Source organism: Cuculus canorus, chromosome 2 (genome assembly GCF_017976375.1).
Source record: "Cuculus canorus isolate bCucCan1 chromosome 2, bCucCan1.pri, whole genome shotgun sequence".
Lineage (NCBI taxonomy): Eukaryota > Metazoa > Chordata > Aves > Cuculiformes > Cuculidae > Cuculus > Cuculus canorus.
In genome coordinates, this window is record NC_071402.1 from 1,659,939 (window position 1) to 1,680,920 (window position 20,982).

Genomic DNA, 20,982 nt, shown 5'->3' on the forward strand with positions numbered 1-20,982 from the left:
CAGGTTTATTATGTTTTTTTCCAGGTTTTTTGCATTTTTTCCCAAGTTTTTGGTGTTTGTTTCCAAGTTTTTTTGGGGGGGGCGCACATTTTTGGGGTTTTTTTTCCACGGTCTTGGGGGTTTCGCCCCTTTTTTTTGTTCTTTTGTCCAAGTTTTTGGATTTCTGTCCAAGGTTTTGGGTTTTTTAGTCCCCATTTGGGGCGTCTTCTCCCCCTTTCAGGGTTTTTCTCCCCCATTTTTCTGTTCCCCCCCAATTTTTTATGTCTTTCCCCCCTGTTTTTGCGTTTCATTCCCATTTGGGGGGACCTTTCCTCCCACTTTTGGGGGCCTTTTCCCCATTTCAGATGGTCTTTTTCCCATTTTGAGGGGTCTTTCCTCCCATTTTTTGCGTCTTTTCTCCCATTTTGGGGTCTTTTCCCCAATTTTTGGGTCTTTCTCCCATACTGGGGGGGTCTTCTCTCCGATTTTTGGGTCTTTTCTCCCATTTTTGGGTCTTTTCTCCCATTTTTGGGTCTTTTTTCCCATTTTTGGGGGTCTTTTCACCCGTTTTGGGGGGTATTTTCCCCGTTTTTTGGGGTATTTTCCCCGTTTTTGGGGGTATTTTCCCCGTTTTTTTGGGATTTTCCCAGTCCTATTTTTGGATCTGAAATATAAAAAGGCGCAGGTTGATGTTCTTGGCCGCCAGCAGTTTGTTGCACTCCACCGAATCGACGATGGGCAACGCCATGTAGTCGGTCTCGTTGTTCTCGTTGCTGAAGACAAAGTGGTAGATGACCGGATGGATTTTGACGTCATCGTAAGGTCCTTCCAGGAGAAGGAAGGAACATTCCATAGGGGAATTGATTTTGCTCTTCAGGATGAGCTGGAAGGAGAGCGTGCGCTTGCAGGAGAGGTTGGGATTGCGTTCGGAGTCGTTCACCCGCGCTTTCAGCACCCACGTTTGGTTGAGGACGGTCAAGCGCGGCGTCTCGTAGTACAGACGGGTGATGAAGTCGTCGGTGCGGTACGGGCGAAACTGGACCTCTGGAAAAACAAGAAAACCGGGAAGAAATAAGTCAGGATTTTTCCCAACGGCAACCGACAACTCCTCAACGGGAAAAGACGCCAACGAGGTCAACCGGCGCCTACGGTAAGGAGATAGCGCCAAGATTCTGGTGGTGGAAAGGGTTAACAGAGAGCATCCTGGAGCAATCTGGATCCTGGAGCATCCGCGCCAGATTTCTCGGCAGCCGAAATCGCCACCGGATTCAACGGCACGTTGGGAACCGCCACGGGGACGGCGCAGCAGGACAGAAGGAGTAGACGTGGTTTGGTAGCACGGCACCGTTTATTGGGATCATCCGGACAACCCGCGCGGGATTCGGTGTGGGGGAGCTCCACCGTATGGCACAAACTCCGGTGCCACAACCTGGATGCTCCCGGCATAACCGAGACGCTGCCGAGCCGCCACCGGGGGATTTAGGGAGGAACCAGATGCGGTGTTGGTGCAGGGAATACGGCTTTGCCGAGCGCAACCGTGAGCGGAAGGGATGGCGCGGTGCCCTATGCCGGCTCGGACACCGGTGTCGGCGCTTCCAGGAGGGAGAGAGAGGAGAGAGCCCAACTGGCAAAGCCTGGATGGAGCTTCCTGGCACAGGGAATGTGGCATCCGGAGCGCGGCTGAGCTCCTGGCACAACTCGGCTGCCAAAATGCCACGGTGAGAGCAGCTCCGATCGCATCCGTGCCAGCGATTCAGAGCGAGATGTTCAAAAAGCACCGGCACCGAAGGGAAAATCCAACCTAAGTCCAGCCCGGAGTCATTGTTTCCCTCTTGGCTTAATTTGCTTCTCGGCGTTTAAAGGGAAAACCGGTCTTCGGTAGCGGATCCGGGCCTGGATGTGCCGAGAAAAGAACCAACTAAACCGCTTTCCGGGGCTTTTCCCACCCAATCCCAACCAAATCCTGCTCTGATATGGTGTGAACACCACTGCGGTACCAGCGGAATTCCGGTAGGTGGGAAATGGCTTCGGCAAATCCCTTTGGAGGGAATGAAATGGTGTCAGAGCTTCTCCGGAATTGGCTAAATGGAGCTGGAATGCTGTCACGGGAATGAATCACCACAAGGGATAAAAAAGGGGATTTGGCAGCTCGGAAACGGCGCCGGAGAAGGCGGAAAAGTATGGGAAGCGTTACCTGTGTAGCCGATTTTCTCGAAGCTGAGGAGGCTGAAGATGCTGTTGTAAAGCTGCATCTCCTTTTTCCTGGTTTGGTCCATCTCATCCAAGATTTCCATCAGCTCGTTCCCGGTTTTGGTGGGATGGGTGCACTCGGCTTCGTGCACCGTCAGCTCGTGGAAAGGACCTTGCCACGGACAACCGATCCGCTTGTATTTGCACTGGGTCACCCTACGGAGAGAGAGAGACAACCCAGTCAGGATACACCCGGATTGGGATACGGTACGGCAAACGGGGCGGATTCAGCCAGTCCAGAGCTGGGAAAGCGATGCCATGAGGAAAAGGAGGAGGATCCGACCATCCTGACGCTGGGAAGCGGACACCATGTGGAAAAGAAGGTGGATCTGGGTCATCCTGGTGCTGGGAAGAGGATGCCATATGGAAAAGAAGGTGGATCCGGTCATCCCAGCACTGGGAATAGGATGTTATATGGAAAAGAAGGCGGATTGGGTCATCCTGGCACTGGGAAGGGGATGCCATGGGGAAAATAAGGTGGATCTGGGTCATCCTGGTGCTGGGAAGGGGATGCCATACGGAAAAGAAGGTGGATCCGGTCATCCCAGCACTGGGAATAGGATGTTATATGGAAAAGAAGGCGGATTTGGTCATCCTGGCACTGGGAAGGGGATGCCATGTGGAAAAGAAGGTGGATCTGGGTCATCCTGGTGCTGGGAAGGGGATGCCATATGGAAAAGAAGGTGGATCCGGTCATCCCAGCACTGGGAATAGGATGTTATATGGAAAAGAAGGCGGATTTGGTCATCCTGGCACTGGGAAGGGGATGCCATTGGGAAAATAAGGTGGATCCGGCCATCGCGGTGCTGGGAGGAAGATGTCATATGGAAAAGAAGGTGGATTTGGTCATCTCAGCATTGGGAAGGGGATGCCACGAGGAAAAGAAGGTGGATCCGGTCATCCCAGCACTGGGAAGGGGATGCCATACGGAAAATAAGGTGGATCCGGCCATCACGGTGCTGGAAGGAGGATGTTATATGGAAAAGAAGGTGGATCTGGTCATCTCGGCACTGGGAAGGGGATGCCATACGGAAAATGAGGTGGATCCGGCCATCGCGGTGCTGGGAGGAGGATGTTATATGGAAAAGAGGGTGGATTTGGTCATCCCAGCATTGGGAAGGGGATGCCATATGGAAGAGAAGGTGGATCTGGTCATCTGGGCACTGGGAAGGGGATGCCAGACGGAAAAGAAGGTGGATTTGGTCATCCCGGCACTGGGAAGGGGATGTTATTCGGAAAATAAGGTGGATATGGCCATCGTGGTGCTGGGAGGAGGATGTCGTATGGAAAAGAGGGTGGATCTGGTCATCCCAGCACTGAGAAGGGGATGCCACGAAGAAAAGAAGGTGGATCCTGTCATCCTGGCACTGGGAAGGGGATGCCATGGGGAAAAGAAGGTGGATTTGGTCATCCCAGCACTGGGAAGGGGATGTTATTCGGAAAATAAGGTGGATATGGCCATCGCGGTGCTGGGAGGAGGATGTTATATGGAAAAGAGGGTGGATCTGGTCATCCTGGCATTGGGAAGGCGATGCCATACGGAAAAGAAGGTGGATTTGGTCATCCCGGCACTGGGAAGGGGATGTTATTCGGAAAATAAGGTGGATATGGCCATCGTGGTGCTGGGAGGAGGATGTCGTATGGAAAAGAGGGTGGATTTGGCCATCCCAGCACTGGGAAGGGGATGCCACGAAGAAAAGAAGGTGGATCCAGTCATCCTGGCACTGGGAAGGGGATGCCATGGGGAAAAGAAGGTGGATTTGGTCATCCCGGCACTGGGAAGGGGATGTTATTCGGAAAATAAGGTGGATATGGCCATCGCGGTGCTGGGAGGAGGATGTTATATGGAAAAAAAGGAGGATTTGGTCATCCCGGCACTGGGAAGGGGATGCCATGGGGAAAAGAAGGTGGATCCAGCCATCTCAGTGCTGGGAGGAAGATGTCATATGGAAAAGAAGGTGGATCTGGTCATCTCGGCACTGGGAAGGGGATGCCATACGGAAAATGAGGTGGATCCGGCCATCGCGGTGCTGGGAGGAGGATGTTATATGGAAAAGAGGGTGGATTTGGTCATCCCAGCATTGGGAAGGGGATGCCATATGGAAGAGAAGGTGGATCTGGTCATCCCAGCATTGGGAAGGGGATGCCATAGGGAAAAGAAGGTGGATCTGGTCATCCCGACACTGGGAAGGCGATGCCATACAGAAAATAAACTGGATCCGGGCATCGCAGTGCTGGGAGGAGGATGTCATATGGAAAAGAGGGTGGATTTGGTCATCCCAGCACTGGGAAGGGGATGCCATGGGGAAAAGAAAGTGGATCTGGTCATCCCAATGCTGGGAAGGGGAGGTTATCTGGAAAAACATCCCATTCTGAGGCTTTGAGGCACTTCCCAAAATCCAGATCCCGCTCCAGCAAGCTGGAAAACCCTTCCCTCGGCATCTTGATGGGGAAGCACCACACAGCGACGTTTCCCAACGGACCACCGTGAGCCATTCTGGCTCCACTATTAGGAAGCTCCATACCTGTCCTGGCATTCCTCTTTCTGATGCCTTTCCAAGAGGGATCGCGGGAATTGCTGCATGCAGAAGCCACATTCCGAAGGCAGCTCGCTGACGGCTTTTTCCACGGCCAAATTCCGGCAGCAGAGGCTCTTGCTGATCTCGCAGCGGCAGTTGGGACACGTCGCCTGCTCCTCCTTCAGCCGCGCGTCTGCCAGGAGGTGGATGAAGCAGCCGGCGCACATCAGGTGTCCGTTGGTGCACTACGGAAGCAGAAAAGAAAGGGATTAGATTCCCAGATTCCCATAGGATTCAGGAGCAACACGCTGAGGTGGGTAGTTGCCACACCAGTAGGACGGGATGGCATCCAGAGGGACCTGGAGAGGATGGAGAAGTGGGGCTGGGGGGACCTCAGGAGGTTCAACATGGCCAAGGTCCTACAGCTGGGTTGGGATAATCCATGATTTTAATCCAGGATGGGGAATGATGGGATTGAGAGCAGCCCTGAGGAGAAGGACTTGGGGTGTTGGTGGAGGAGAAGCTCAACGTGAGCCACAACGTGCGCTCGGAGACCAGAAACCATCCATGTCCTGGGCTGCATCCAAAGCAGCGTGGCCAGCACGGAGGGACGGGATTCTCCATCTCTGCTCCTCTCTTGGAAGACCTCCTCTGGAGGATTGGGTCCAGGTCTGGAATCCTCAACAGAAGAAGGAGACGGGAGCTGTTGGAACGCGTCCAAAGATGATCCGAGGGCTGGAGAACCTCCCATCCAAGCACATGCTGAGAGAGTTGGGGTGGTTCAGCCTGGAGAAAGCTCCGAGGAGACCTTCTAGAACCTGAAGGGGCTCCAAAAAAAGGTGAGGACGGACTTTTTCCAAGGGCATGGAGTGATGGGATGAAGGGGAACGGCTTTCAACTGGAAGGGAGGAGATTTAGATGAGACATTAGGAGGCATTTCTTCCCGATGAGGGTGGAGAGGCACCGGCCCAGGTTGCCCAGAGAAGTTGTGGCTGCCCCATCCCTGGAGATGTTGAAGATCAGGTTGGACGGAGCTTGGAGCAACCGGATCCAGTGGGAAGTGTCCCTGCCCATGGCAGAGGGTTGGAACTGGATGGGCTTTGAGGTCCATCCCAACCCAACCCAACCCATTCCCTGATTCTACGGAGGAAACAGAGTCAAAGGGAGGGAATTCAGAGGCATCGGAGTCGGAGAAAGATGTTTTGCCAGCCCTGCTTTTCCTGAAAAACCACATGGATGAGAGCTGTGCCAGCTGCCGGAATTTCCAGCTTCTCCGGAAGCATCTCCGGCTCGGCCCAGACGCTGAGCTGCTGTAATTAGGACTGACCTCGTTTGCCGCACATTCAGAAAGGCTTCATTCCAGCTCCTCTCATTCCCTGCATACGGAAAGGCTTCATCCCAGCTCTTTCCATGAATGGAAAGGCTTCACTCGAGCTCTTTCCACACACGGGAAAGCTTCATTCCAGCTCCCCTCGTTCCCTGCACACGGAAAGGCTTCATCCCAGCTCTTTCCACACACGGAAAGGCTTCATCCCAGCTCTTTCCATGCATGGAAAGGCTTCATTCCAGTTCCCCTCATTCCCTGCACAGGGAAAGGCTTCATCCCAGCTTTTTCCATGAATGGAAAGGCTTCATCCGAGCTCTTTCTGCACATGGGAAGGCTTCATTCCAGCTCCTCTCATTCCCTGAACATGGAAAGGCTTCATCCCAGCTCTTTCCACACACTGGAAGGCTTCATCCCAGCTCTTCCCATGCATGGAAAGGCTTCATCCCAGGTTCTCTTATTCCCTGCACACGGAAAGGCTTCATCCCAGCTCTTTCCGCACACGGGAAGGCTTCATCCAAGCTCTTTCCATGCATGGAAAGGCTTCATTCCAGCTCCCCTCATTCCCTGCACACGGAAAGGCTTCATCCCAGCTTTTTCCATGCATGGAAAGGCTTCATTCCAGTTCCCCTCATTCCCTGCACACAGAAAGGCTTCATCCCAGCTCTTTCCATGCATGGAAAGGCTTCATTCCAGCTCCCCTCATTCCCTGCACACGGAAAGGCTTCATCCCAGCTCCTTCCTCACATGGGAAGGCTTCATCCAAGCTCTTTCCATGCATGGAAAGGCTTCATCCCAGCTTCCCTCATTCCCTGCACATGGAAAAGCTTCCTCCCAGCTTCTCTTTTTCCCATCCATCCCATGGGAATCCAATTCCCTGCACCTGGAAGCAGAGTGTAAGCTGCGCCCCCCAATCCCATGGGATTCGAGGTGCGCAAAACCAGACAGGGAGATGGGAATAGAGTCCCCTGGAGTGAATCCCACACTTGGGAATAAGGGGAATTACACCAAAATGAAGGGAAAAGCTTCCCCCGCTCCCTCGATCCCCCAGATCCATGTGATCCTGAAGGTTGGAATGTTTCCTAATGGAAAGTGGAGTCGAGATTCAACCGGCTAAAAGCAATTCCAGAAATCTGGATGACTCCAATTCATTCACATTTGGATCCAAAGGAACGAGAGGAGAATCCATCGCTTCACTTCGGATTGCTGGAATCTCTTTCCAGTATGTAAACGCACTCGGTTTTCCCTTCGTGCATCCCAAAACTTCTGGATTTAGGGAAAAAATTCCATCTACATCAGCTGCCCAGTGGAATCCTTGAGGATTCAAGTGGCACTGGAGCGATTCCGGCAGCACCTCCAGTATCGGAGCGATCCCAGTTCAGTTCTTTATCCATCCTGCAAACAAGTGGGAAAGCAAAGAACCAGTGCCGGAATTCCCAATGGATCGGGAAGCTTCCGGTGGCTCCTGTAGGCACCACTAAATCCATTGGGAGCTGCCGGAGCGCATCAGGAGGAAGACGGCATTCCGGATGGATGCTTCCTCCATCTCCTCTAGTGACAGCAGGGATCATTCAAGGGACACATAGCTCTTCCCAATGGATCGGGAAGCTTCCGGTGGCTCCTGTAGGCACCACCAAATCCATCGGAAGCAGCCGGAGCAGGTCAGGAGGAAGATGGCAGTGAAAATCCCGCCTTGAAATCCATGGACGGCCAGAGCGCTCCGAGCTGGAATGTCGTCACCTCCAGGACAAGCTCCAACACCGCAGCACGTTCACCTTTTCCCAGGAAGCGTCACCTGGAATTCCAGCACAATTCCTGCCGGTGGGATGCTGGGAGCACCGGGAAGGGCTTTAATCCTCGGCCACACCGGATCCTGCCGCTGGAATTAGCATCGGATCTGCTTCTCCGGGACATTTCTGCTTTCAAACGCTGACAGATTTTCCCTCCTGCTCCGGATAAACATTCCATGCGGTTTAGATCCACACCATGAGCATGGAATTACAGCTGCTCATTAGCGCTTCGGCCCTGACGAACGCGTTGAGGTTTTAATTACAGCCCTCGTTATCCATAATTAAAGAGGAAGTGAGGAGAAAGAGGAGGGTGAAGGATACGGCACATGGAGCCGGGTTGGCATCGCCGGCACCGGATTGGAAGGAATCCCCAATTCCCGAGGCGATTGGTATCTTATCCCCCTCCCTGTTAATTAATCCGGCAAACGAAGCAGTGGGAATTCCTGCCTGGATCTGGTTATTCCAGCAAATCACCAAAGGAATGACGTTGGTGTCCGAAGGGGCCACGTAATGGATGCTGGAGGGAGGGAAAGATGCCGGCACCTTGACGTAACCGGTTGCTCCACTTCGGAGATGCCGGGAATGCCGACTCCGCACTGGGAACGTCCCCCACCCCACTCTGGGTCTGGGAGAAGGGAGCCCCCTGGGTGGGAAACTGGGGGAAAAAATGGGGAAAATGGAAGGAAAACTGGGAAAACTGGGGAAAATGGAAGGAAAACTGAAGAAAACTGGGGGAAATGGAAGGAAAACTGGGGGAAATGGAAGGAAAACTGGGGGAAATGGAAGGAAAACTGGGGGAAATGGAAGGAAAACTGGGGGAAATGGAAGGAAAACAGGAGAAAACGGGGAAATTGGGAGGAAAATGAGGGGAAATGGAAGGAAAACTGAAGAAAAATTGGGGAAATGGAAGGAAAACTGGAGAACATGGGGGGAAATGGGAGGAAAACTGGAGAAAACGGGGGGAAATGGAAGGAAAACTGGGAAATGGGAGGAAAACTGGAGAAAACTGGGGGGAAATGGAAGGAAAACTGGGAAAACTGGGGGGAATGGAAGGAAAACTGGAGAAAACTGGGGGGAATGGAAGGAAAACTGGAGAAAACTGGGGGAAAATGGGAGGAAGACTGGAGAAAACGGGAGAAAATGGGAGGAAGACTGGAGAAAAATGGGGGAAATGGAAGGAAAACTGGGAAAACGGGGAAAATGGAAGGAAAACTGGGAAAACTGGGGAAAAATGGAAGGAAAACTGGGGGAAAAATGGAAGGAAAACTGGGGGAAAAATGGAAGGAAAACTGGGGGAAAAATGGAAGGAAAACTGGGGGAAAAATGGAAGGAAAACTGGGGGAAAAATGGAAGGAAAACTGGGGGAAAAATGGAAGGAAACCTGGAGAAAACTGTGGGAAAATTGGAAGGAAAACTGGGGGAAAATGGAAGGAAAACTGGGGGAGAAAAACGGGGGAGAAAAACGGGGGAGAAAAACGGGGGAGAAAAACGGGGGAGAAAAACGGGGGAGAAAAACGGGGGAGAAAAACGGGGGAGAAAAACGGGGGAGAAAAACGGGGGAGAAAAACGGGGGAGAAAAACGGGGGAGAAAAACGGGGGAGAAATGGAAGGAAAACTGGAGGAAAACTGAGGAAATTGGGGGAAAAATGGGGAAACTGGGGAGAAACTGAAGGAAAAATGAGGAAATTGGGAGAAAAATGTGGAGAAATGGAAGGAAAAACTGGGAAAACTAAGGAAAACTGAGGAAACCGGAGGGAAAATGGGGAGAAACGGAAGGAAAACTGAGGAAACTGGGGGAAAAATGGAAGGAGGAGTGGGGAAAAAAGGGGAAATGGGAGAAATGGAAGGAAAACTACGGGAAAACTACGGGAATACTGAGGAAACTGGGGGAAAACAATGGGGAAACTGGGGAGAAACGGAAAGAAGACTAGAAAAATGGGGAAACTTTGGGCGGAAATGGGGAGAAATGGAAGGAAGATTGGGGAAACTAGGGGAATACTGAGGAAACTGGGGAAAACAACGGGGAAAAGGGGAGAAATAGAAGGAAAATGGAAAAAACGGGGAAAACTGTGGAAACCGGGGGAGGAAATGGGGCAACTGGGGAGAAATGGAAGGAAGACTGGGGAAACTGGGGGAAAACTGGGGAAAAAATTGGGGAAAATTGGGTGAAATGGAAGGAAAACTGGGGGGAAAATGGGGAAAATTGAGAGGAATGGAAGGAAAATTGGGAAAACTGGGGAGAAATAGAAGGAAGACTGAGAAAAATAGGAGAAAACATAGGAAATTGGGGGAAAATAATGGGGAAAAGGGGAGAAATAGAGGGAAAATGGGGAAAAACTGAGGAAACTGGGGAAAAAGGAGGAGAAATTGAAGGAAACTGGGATAATACTCGGGAAACTGGGGAGAAATGGAAGGAAAATTGAGGAAACCAGGGAAAATGGGGAGAAATGGAAAGGAAACTGGGGGAAAAGAATGGGGAAACTGGGGGAAAAGAATGGGGAAACTGGGGGAAAAGAATGGGGAAACTGGGGGAGAATGGAAATGGAAGGAAAACTGGGGGAAAAGAATGGGGAAACTGGGGGAAAAGAATGGGGAAACTGGGGGAAAAGAATGGGGAAACTGGGGGAAAAGAATGGGGAAACTGGGGGAAAAGAATGGGGAAACTGGGGGAAAAGAATGGAAATGGAAGGAAAACTGGGGGAAAATAATGGGGAAACGGGGAAAAGAATGGGGAAACTGGGGGAAAAGAATGGGGAAACTGGGGGAAAAGAATGGGGAAACTGGGGGAAAAGAATGGGGAAACTGGGGGAAAAGAATGGGGAAACTGGAGGAGAATGGAAATGGAAGGAAAACTGGGGGAAAAGAATGGGGAAACTGGGGGAAAAGAATGAGGAAACTGGGGGAAAAGAATGAGGAAACTGGGGGAAAAGAATGGGGAAACTGGGGGAAAAGAATGGGGAAACTGGGGGAAAAGAATGGGGAAACTGAGGAAACTGGGGGGAAACAACGGGGAGAATGGGGGAAAATGGGGAAAATGGAAGGAAGACTGGAAAAACTGGGGGAAATGGGGAAAAATGGAAGGAAGACTGGGAAAAATGGGGGGAAAACTGAGGAAATGGGGGAAAAAATGAGGAAATGGAGGGGAAAATGGGGAAAATGCTGGAGGGGACACCAAAACCAGGAAAAATGGGGAAAAAAATGGGGGAAAAGGGGGAAAAATAGGAATAAAAGGGAGGAGAAAAACTGGGGAGAAAGGGGGGAAACTGGGGAGAAAGGGGGGGGAACTGGGGAGGAAGGGGGGGGAACTGGGGAGGAAGGGGGGGAACTGGGGAGGAAGGGGGGGAACTGGGGAGGAAGGGGGGGGAAACTGGGGAGGAAGGGGGGGAAACTGGGGAGGAAGGGGGGGAAACTGGGGAGAAAGGGGGGGAAACTGGGGAGAAAGGGGGGGAAACTGGGGAGAAAGGGGGGGAAACTGGGGAGAAAGGGGGGGAAACTGGGGAGAAAGGGGGGGAAACTGGGGAGAAAGGGGGGAAACTGGGGAGAAAGGGGGGGAAACTGGGGAGAAAGGGGGGGAAACTGGGGAGAAAGGGGGGGAAACTGGGGAGAAAGGGGGGGAAACTGGGGAGAAAGGGGGGGAAACTGGGGAGAAAGTCCCTGAGGAGCTCAGTGGCCACGGGGAGGTTTTGGTGGCCACCAGGGAGGCCCAGAGTGGGGGTCAGTGACCACCAAACAGGGATGGCCCTGGGAGGTATGGGTGTCAATGATCACTGCTGGGGGGCGCTCGGTGGCTACTGTTGGGGGGTCAGTGGCCACTAAGGGAGCAGCGGCAGTGATGGTCCTTGAGGGCACAGAGTGGCCATGGGTTGGGGGGAGCTCAGTGGCCACCAGGGGGGAATTGGTGGCCACTGAGGGGACAGGGTGGCTATAGGGGGGATTGGTAGCCCCTGAGGTGACTCGGTAGCCCTGGAGGGTGGGGAGGTCGGTGACCATTGGGGAGGCCTTGGGGAGCTCAGTGGCCACTTTGGGGGGGGTTGGTGGCCACTAAGGAAGGTCAGTGACCACAGGGGGCAGAGGGAGTGGTGGCCCTTGAAGGTACAGGGTGGCCATGGTGGGGACTCAGTAGCCTCTGTGGGCGGTCAGTGGCCTTGAGGGGACGAGGCTTAGTGGCCACTGAGGTGGCTTAGTAGCCCTGGAAAATGGGGGCAATCAGTGATCACCGGGGGGGGGATGGGTGGCCACTGAGGGATTTGATGGCCACTGAAAGTGGTTGGTGGCTACTGTGGGAGCTGGGTGGCCACTGTGAGGCAGGAGGAGTGGTAGCCCTTAAGGGTACAGAGTGGCTACGGGAAGCGCCTCGGTGACCACTGGGAGGGGGAGTGGTGGCCCTTGAGGGGCTCGGTGGCCACTGTGGGCAGTCAGTAGCCCCCAGGGGGTGGGGATGTCAGTGATCACTGAGAGGGGCTCAGTGGCCACTGAGGGCAGTTGGTAGCCCCCAGGGAAAGGAGTTGGCCCTTGAGGGGACAGGGTGGCTATGAGGGTGGGGGGGCTCAGTGGCCACTGAGGTGGCTTGGTAGCCACAGTGGAGGTGGGAGGTTGGTGATCACTGGGTGGGCTCGGTGGCCACTGAAGGCTGTTGGTGGCCCTTGTGAAGCGACAGGGTGGCTACAGGAGGAGCTCGGTGGCCACTGAGGTGGCTCAGTTGCCACAGGGGGTGAGGAGATCAGTGGCCACTGGGGAAACCCTGGGGTGTTTGGTGACTACTGTCCGAGGGGGAGGTCAGTGACCACTGGGGGGGGTTCGGTGGCCACTGAGGGGTGTGGGAAGGCTGGTGACCACTGGAGGACTTGGTGGCCACTGAGAGGGGCTTGGTGGCCACTGTCTGAGGGGGAGGTCGGTGACCAGTGGGAGGGCCCTGAGGGAGTCAGTGACCACTGAGGGACTCGGTGACCACCGAGGGGGCTCAGTGGCCACTGGAGGGGGTGGGGGGGGCCAGTGACCACTGGGGGACTTGGGGACCACTGAAGACCTTGGTGGCCACTGAGGGGGGGCTTGGTGGCCACTGAGGGCTGTGGGGAGGCTGGTGACCACCGGGGGACTTGGTGGCCACTGGGGGGACTCAGTGACCACTGAGAAGCTGGTGGCCACCGGGGGGCTCAGTGACCAGTGAGGAGCTTGGTAGCCACTGAGGGCAGACAGTGGCCCTTGAGGGGACAGGGTGGCTATAAAGGGAATTTGGTGGCCACTGCAATGAGGCTCAGTGACCACTATCTGATGGGGAAGTCGGTGATCACTGGGGGGGCTCGGTGGCCACTGAGGGCAGGTGGTGGCCCTTGAGGGGACGGGGTGGCTATGGGGGGAGCTTGGTGGCCACTGGGGGGGCTCGGTGGCCACTGGGGGCAGATGGTGGCCCTTGAAAGGATGGGGTGGCTATAGGGGGAGCCCCACAGTGGCCACTGCGGGGGGGCTCAGTGACCACTATTTAAGGGGGAGGTCAGTGACTACTGGAGGGTCCTGAGGGGCTCAGTGGCCACTGAGGGCAGGTGGTGGCCCTTGAGAGGACCGGGTGGCTATGGGGGGAGCTTGGTGGCCACTGTGGGGCTCGGTGGCCACTGCGGGGGGACTCAGTGACCACTATTTGAGGGGGAGGTCGGTGACTACTGTTTGAGGGTTCTGAGGGGCTCGGTGGCCACTGGGGGGGGCTCGGTGGCCACTGGGGGCAGGTGGTGGCCCTTGAGAGGACGGGGTGGCTACGGGGGGAGCTTGGTGGCCACTGTGGGGCTCAGTGACCACTGCGCGGGGGCTCAGTGACCACTGTTTGAGGGGAAGGTCGGTGACCAATGGGCGTTCCTGAGGGGCTCGGTGGCCACTGGGGGTCTCAGTGGCCACTGGGGGCAGGTGGTGGCCCTTGAGAAGATGGGGTGGCTATGGGGGGAGCTTGGTGGCCACTGTGGGGCTCGGTGGCCACTGCGGGGGGACTCAGTGACCACTGTTTGAAGGGGAGGTCGGTTACTACTGGAGGGTTCTGAGGGACTCGGTGGCCAGTGGGGGGGCTCGGTGGCCACTGCGGGGGGTTCGGTGGCCCCGGGAGGGGGGGGTGAGGGGGGTGTGGGGTTGGGCGGCCCCGCCCGTACCTGGTAGACCGAGGCCTTGGGCAGGTCGAGGCAGACGGTGCAGCAGAGCACGGAGTGCAGCCGCTCCTCCAGCTTCACGCTCCCCGCCGCCCCCTCGGCGCCGCCGGCCCCGCTCCCCGCCGCCCGCAGCCGCTTCTTGGGGGGCGCGTCCGGGTCGGCGCCCGCCGCACCCAACAGCGCCGCCGCCGCCGCCTCCTCCGCACCCCCGGCCTCTCCCGGGGCTGCCGCGGGGGCAGCGGGGCCGGCGGGGGCGGCGGAAGGGGCGGCGGGGCCCCCGGAGGCCTCGCGCTCCTCCGGCCCGGACATCATCGTCGCCGCCTCACCCCGCCACGGCCGCCATCTTGGCCGCCATCTTGGCCCCCTCGGAGGTGGCGGCGCCAATCGGGGAACTCGGGGGGCGGGGCCAGAGCCGCGCGGGCCAATGGGAGAGGGAGGAGGCGGTGTGGCCACGCCTACCTAGACCAAATAGAGACGCCAGAAGCGAAGGGGCGTGGCTTGCGTGACGTCACGGCGATGGGAGCCAATGAGGGGAGGAGGAGCTCCTATGGGGCGGGGTCAGGAGCTCACACTGAGAGGGGCCTCGTCCTCAGGCGCTGATGGAGTGGGCGGAGCCTGAGTGACGCCAGCGCGGTGCGAGCCAATGAGCGGTGCGGGAGGCACAGTGGGCGGGGCCGCGCGCTTTGACGCTGTCGAGGTGGGCGGGGCCAGAAGTGACGTCACCGTGAAGCAGAGCCAATGGGCGGCGGGAGAGCCGGAAGAGGCGTGGCCAGGAGCGCCGAGGGGAGTGGGGCCCCTCCCGCGGCCAGTTCTTGGGGGACGCGGCCGTTTCCGCGCCCGGCAGCAGCGACACCGCCTTGGCCGCCATCTTAGCCCCCTCGGCGGCGGCGGCTCCAATCGGAGGGCGCGGGGGGCGTGGCCGGAGCGCGCGAGCCAATGGGAGCGCGAGGATGCGGTGTGGCCACGCCCACTCGGGCAAGCAGCTACGCTGGCGTTGTAGGGGCGTGGCTTAGGTGACGTAACGACGCCTGGAGCCAATGGGCAATGAGGAGCTACTAAGGGGCGGGGCAGAACACTCAGAGCATGAAGTGGGCGTGTCAGGGTGACGTCACCGCGGAGCGAGTGAATGAGTGGTTGCTGAAGCCGAAGTAGGCGTGGCCGTGCGCTCCGCCTCTTCCGGTGGGTGGGACGTCACTGGAACCAACGGGTGTCGGGGGTGTGTCGGAGGGCGTGGCCTGGGTGACGTCACTGCGCTATAGAGCCAATGGGCGGTGGGGGAGCATGGGGGGGCGGGGCCGGGGAGGCAGCAGCCCAGTATGGACCAGTGCGAACCTGTATGAGACCACTATGAGCCAGTACAGATCCATATGGACCAGTACAGGCCAATACAGACCAGTGTGGGCCAGTATGGACCAGTGCAGGCCAGCACGGACCAGTGTGGGCCAGTATGGACCCCTATGGACTAGTACAAGCCAGTATGGACCAGTGCTGGCCAGTACAGACCAGTATGGACAAGTATGGACTAATGCAGCCCAGTACAGACCCGTATGGACCAGTACAAGCCAATATGCCCAGTGCAGGCCAGTATGGACCAGTACAGACCAATGTCACTAAAGCCAAGTCCCAGTATACCCAGTGACCCCAGTCCCCCAGTGTGACCAGTGCCCCCAGTGCCTCAGCACCAGTGTCACCAGTGCCTGAGTCCCAGTCTGACCAGTGCCCCCAGTGCCTCAGCACCACCGTCACCAATGCCTGATTCCCAGTCTGACCAGTGACCCCAGTGCCCCAGTGTCTCAGCACCAGTGCCCGAGTCCCAGTCTGCCCAGTGCGCCCAGTCCCAGTCTGACCAGTGACCCCAGTGCCTCAGCACCAGTGTCACCAGTGCCTGAGTCCCAGTCTGACCAGTGCCCCCAGTGTCTCAGCACCAGTGTCACCAGTGCCTGAGTCCCAGTCTGACCAGTGCCCCCAGAGCTTCAGCACCAGTGACCCCAGTGCCTGAGTCCCAGTGTGACCAGTGACCCCAGTGCCTCAGCACCAGTGTGACCAGTGCCCCCAGTGCCCCACCCTCAGTGTTACCACTCACCCCACTACACCAGTCCCAGTGCCCCCAGTACATCCCACCAATCCCTTACTGGTCCCAGTGCTCCAGGTACCACTCTGTCCCCTCACCCCAGTGCGTCCACCCCAGTGTGCCCAGTTCTCCCAGTACCCAGTCCCAGTGTGACCAGTGACCCCAGATGTCCCAGCTCTAGTGTGACCAGTGACCCCTGTGCCCCAGTAAGACCACTGCTCCCAGTGCTTCAGCACCAGTGGGACCAGTGACCCCTCACCCCAGTCCCAGTGCCCTCAGTATGACCAGTTACTGGTGGACTCATCACTTCTTTACTGGTCCCAGTGCTCCGGGTGCCCCGCTGTCCCCTCAGCCCAGTGCTCCCAGTTGCTCCCAACACTCCTTTACTGGTCTCGGTGCTCCAGGTGCCTCACTGTCCCCTCACCCCAGTGCTCCACCCCAGTGCTCCCAGTTGGTCCCAACACTCCTTTTCTGGTCCCAGTGCTCCGGGTGCCACACTGTCCCCTCACCCCATTACTCCACCCCAGTGCTCCCAGTTGCTTCCACCACTCCTTTACTGGTCCCAGTGCTCTGGGTGCCACGCTGTTCCCTCACCCCAGTGCTCCCAGTTGGTCCCAACACTCCTTTACCTGTCCCAGTGCTCCGGGTGCTGCGCTGTTCCCTCACCCCATTACTCCACCCCAGTGCTCCCAGTTGCTCCCACAACTCCTTTACTGGTCCCAGTGCTCCGGGTGCCGCTCTGTCCCCTCACCCCAGTGCTCCCAGTTGGTCCCACCACTCCTTTACTGGTCCCAGTGCTCCGGGTGCTGCGCTGTCCCCTCACACCATTACTCCACCCCAGTGCTCCCAGTTGCTCCCAACACTCCTTTACTGGTCCCAGTGCTCCGGGTGCCTCGCTGTCCCCTCACCCCAGTGCTCCCAGTTGCTCCCAACACTCCTTTACTGGTCCCAGTGCTCTGGGTGCTGCGCTGTCCCCTCACCCCAGTGCTCCCAGTTGCTCCCAACATCCCTTTACTGGTCCCAGTGCTCCGGGTGCCGCGCTGTCCCCTCCCCCCAGTGCTCCCAGTTGGTCCCACCACTCCTTTACTGGTCCCAGTGCTCCGGGTGCTGCGCTGCCCCCTCACCCCATTACTCCACCCCAGTGCTCCCAGTTGGTCCCACCACTCCTTTACTGGTCCCAGTGCCCCGGGTGCCCCCCGGTGCCGCGCAGTTGCGCCCGCAGCCCTCTCTCCAGTGCCAGGTTTCCGGCTGCCACCGCCCACGGATACCCGGCACCGAGGTTGCCGGCGCCCACCAAGAGGCTCCCGAGGGCGCCGGCGCCGTTGCCGGTGAGCGCGGCCAGCGAGAGGAGGCTGGTGGCCGTGAGCACGGTGACAGCGCGGGCGGCCAGCAGCCGACCCTCCTCCGGTAGCCCCGCGGCCACGGGAGCCAAGACAGTGGCCACCACCAGGAGGAGGTTGCCGGTGGCTCGGTCACCGCTGAGGTGGTGGAAACCAAAGGCCACCAAGGGTTGGCCAAGCATGGCCGAGACCCAGGAGCCGGGAATGGGGTCGGGGGCTTCTCCCGGCATCACCGCGGGCCACAGCGGAGCCAGAGCGTCGCTCGCCGCCGCCAACGCCTGCAGCAGGAACCCGGCCGACGGGCCGCCCGTCACCTGCGGGACAGAGGGGACGGGGGACAGCGGGGGGGACGTGGTGAGTGGGATGGGTGACACAGGATGGGTGATGTGGGATGGGTGACATGGGATGGGATGGGTGACGTGGGATGGGATGGGATGAGTGATGTGGGATGGGTGACGTGGGATGGGATGGGTGACGTGGGATGGGTGACATGGGATGTGATAGGATGGGTGACACAGGTTGGGATGGGACAGGTGGCACGAGTGTCGCAGGATGGGATGGGTGACGTGGGATGGGTGACATGGGATGGGATGGGTGATGTGGGATGGGATGGGTGACACAGGATGGGATGGGTGACACAGGATGGGTGACATGGGATGGGATGGGTGACGCAGGATGGGTGACACAGGTTGGGATGGTATGGGTGACATGGGATGGGTGACATGGGATGTGATAGGATGGGTGACACAGGTTGGGATGGGACAGGTGGCACGAGTGTCGCAGGATGGGATGGGTGACACCGGATGGGATGGGTGAGAGGGGATGGGTGGCACGGGTGACACAGGATGGGATGGGATGGGATGGGTGACATGGGATGTGATGGGGCCCAGTCCCAGTGCCCCCATCCTGGTGCCAGTGTCCCCATCCCAGAGTCCCATCCCAGTGCCAGTGTCCCCATCCCAATGCCACTGCCCCCATCCTGGTGTGCCCCCATCCCGGTGCCAGTGCCCCCACCCCAGTGCCCCCATCCCAGTGCCAATACCCCCATCCCAGTGCCCTCACCCCAGTGCCTCCATCCCAGTGCCAGTGCCCCCATCCCAGTGCCAATACCCCCATCCCAGTGCCCTCACCCCAGTGCCTCCATCCCAGTGCCAGTGCCCCGATCCCAGTGCCTCCATCCCAGTGCCCCCACCCCAGTGCCAGTGCCCCCATCCCAGCGCCCCGATCCCAGTGTCAGTGCCCCCATCCCAGAGTCCCCATGCCAGTGCCTTCGTCCCAGTGCCAGTGCCCCCATCCCAGTGCCACTACCCACATCCCAGTGCCTCCGTCCCAGTGCCAGTGCCCTCATCCTGGTGCCAGTGTCCCTATCCCTGAGCCCTGATCCCGGTGCCAGTTCCCCCATCCCAGTGCCCCCACCCCAGTGCCCCCATCTGAGTGCCCTGATCCCAGTGCCCCCATCCCAGTGCCAGTGCCTCCACCCCAGTGCCCCCACTCCAGTGCCACTACCCCCATCCCAGTGCCCCCATCCCAGTGTCCCCATTCCAGTGCCAGTACCCCGTCCTGGTGCCTCCCCTCCCCTCCCGGTTCCCCGCCGTTTCTTTCTCCCCCGCCCCCCCAGACCTGCCGGGCGCGGAGGGCACAGAACAGGCAGACGGCCCCGAGCAGCGCCTGTCCGCACCCACGGGCGGCTCCCATGGGCACCGGCACCGCGGAATCGGGACCTCCGGTGCCCTGCGAGGACAACGGGGACAGTCAGGACGGAGGATGGGGGGGGGACGACAACAGAGGGAGGGAGGAAGGAGGGGGGGACGGACAAGGGGGGACGGGTGTACCTACCCAACTCCCGCTCCCGCCCGGGCCTCCCCCCCGCCCCAGCCCGGTGCCGCCCGCTACCAGGACGGGCACTTCCGGCCTCCGAGCGCGACCACAGAGACGCGAGCTAGAGCGGCGTGAGGGGCGGGGGCGGAGCGGTAGGCGTGGCCAAGGCGCGGTGAGTGAGGCATTGAGTGAGCGGGGGCGGGGCTACGGCTGAGCGGGGAGGGAGGTGGGGCCACTGGATGGGGCGGTGGGAGGGGCCAGGAATAGAAGTGGGCGGGGTCAGTGCTTGAGCTGTGGACGGTGGGCGGGGCCAAGGCTGGGCAATGGGCGGGGGCATTGGCTGGGAGGGTGAATGGGGCGGGGCCAGAACAGGACTGGGGGAGTGGGCGGGGCCAAGGCTGAGAAGTGGGAGGGAGCAGAGCTGGGTTGAGTGGTGGGCGTGGCCATTGGCTGGGCGATGAGGTGGGCGGGACAAGGGCTGAGTGATGGGCGGAGCCATGAGCGGGAGGTGGGCGGAGCTGTTGTTTGGGTGGAGCAGGGGGAGGGGCCAGGAGTTGCCAGGTAAAGGTGCGTGGTCAGGGCTGGGCGGTGGGCGGGGCCATTAGCTGAGCAGAGAAGTGGGCGGGGCAGGACTGGGCGGTGGGCGGGGCCGGGACAGGGCGGTGGGCGTGGCCATTGGTGGGGCAGGACTATGGGAAAGGAAAATTGAGAGGTGGGCGGGACCAGGACTGGGATGTGCGGTGGGCGTGGTCGGAGCCGGTGGGCGTGGCCACAACTCTCCATGGGCAGCGGCGCTGGGGGGGGTTGGATGGAAGTCTGGGGGGTGCTTGGGGGGGGCAAATGGGCGGAATGGGGTGCAGGGGGTGGGGAGGGGAAAGGGGGTGCGTGGGGGTGCGAGGAGGCATGGAGTGGTGCAGTCACGGAAAGGGAGTGCAAAGGGGGTGCAAAGGGGTGCATGACACCAGGCGTGTGTGTACAGGCTGAGCGTGGGGAACTTCCAGGCAATCTCCATCCCATCCCTATTCCACCTCCATCTCATCTCATCCCATCTCCATCTCCATCCCATCCCATCGCATCCCATCCCCATCTCTATCTCGATCCCACCCCATCTCTATCCCATCTCCATCTCCCCAACTCCATCCCCATCCATCTCCATTCCATCCCATCCTCATCTCCACCTCCATTCCATCTCATCCATCTCCATCCTATCCATCTACCTCCATCTCCACCTCCATCCCATCTCCACCTCCATCCATCTCCATCTCCATCTCATCCATCTCCATCCCCATCCATATCCATCCCCATCCCCATCCCATCCCACCTCCACCTCCATCTCCATTTCTACCTCCATCTCCATCTCCATCTCCATCTCCATCTCCATCTCGATCCATCTCCATCCCCATCCATCTCCATTCCATCCCATCCCATCCCATCCCATCCCATCCCATCCCATCCCCATCTCCACCTCCATTCCATCTAATCCATCTCCATCCTATCCATCTCCATCCCCATCTCCATCTCATCCATCTCCATCCCCATCCATATCCACCCCATCCCATCCCACCTCCACCTCCATCTCCATTCCATCCATCTCCATTCCATCCCATCTCCATCTTCAACTCCATCCCACCTCATCTCACCCCATCCCATCTCCACCTCCATTCAATCTCATCCATCTCCATCCCATCCTTCTCCATCTCCATCCCAATCTCATCCCATCCCAATCCCCTAACCCATCCCCATCTCCACCTCCATTCCATCTC

General features: G+C 58.2%; 3 protein-coding genes across 3 annotated transcripts; 1 reads left to right on the plus strand and 2 right to left on the minus strand.

The window, feature by feature from the left end:
• Positions 1-21: 21 nt before the first annotated feature.
• Positions 22-14,406, minus strand: ZFTRAF1 (zinc finger TRAF-type containing 1). The gene is made up of 4 exons (XM_054059785.1): positions 13,994-14,406; positions 4,755-4,993; positions 2,174-2,385; positions 22-1,023 (listed from the first exon to the last, which is right to left on the minus strand). The coding sequence occupies exons 1-4, from the start codon at positions 14,300-14,302 to the stop codon at positions 632-634; spliced, it is 1,152 nt and encodes a 383-aa protein (XP_053915760.1). The 5' UTR covers positions 14,303-14,406; the 3' UTR covers positions 22-631.
• On the plus strand, positions 5,000-8,504 carry LOC128851384 (uncharacterized). Its single transcript, XM_054059786.1, has 2 exons — positions 5,000-6,795; positions 6,860-8,504. The coding sequence occupies exons 1-2, from the start codon at positions 6,163-6,165 to the stop codon at positions 7,187-7,189; spliced, it is 963 nt and encodes a 320-aa protein (XP_053915761.1). The 5' UTR covers positions 5,000-6,162; the 3' UTR covers positions 7,190-8,504.
• Positions 14,407-17,093: 2,687 nt separating the features above from the next.
• TMEM276 (transmembrane protein 276) lies at positions 17,094-19,354 on the minus strand. The gene is made up of 3 exons (XM_054059787.1): positions 19,238-19,354; positions 19,022-19,132; positions 17,094-17,715 (listed from the first exon to the last, which is right to left on the minus strand). Exons 2-3 carry the CDS (start codon positions 19,094-19,096, stop codon positions 17,230-17,232), a joined length of 561 nt encoding a protein of 186 aa, XP_053915762.1. The 5' UTR covers positions 19,097-19,132; positions 19,238-19,354; the 3' UTR covers positions 17,094-17,229.
• Between the last annotated feature and the right edge of the window lie 1,628 nt (positions 19,355-20,982).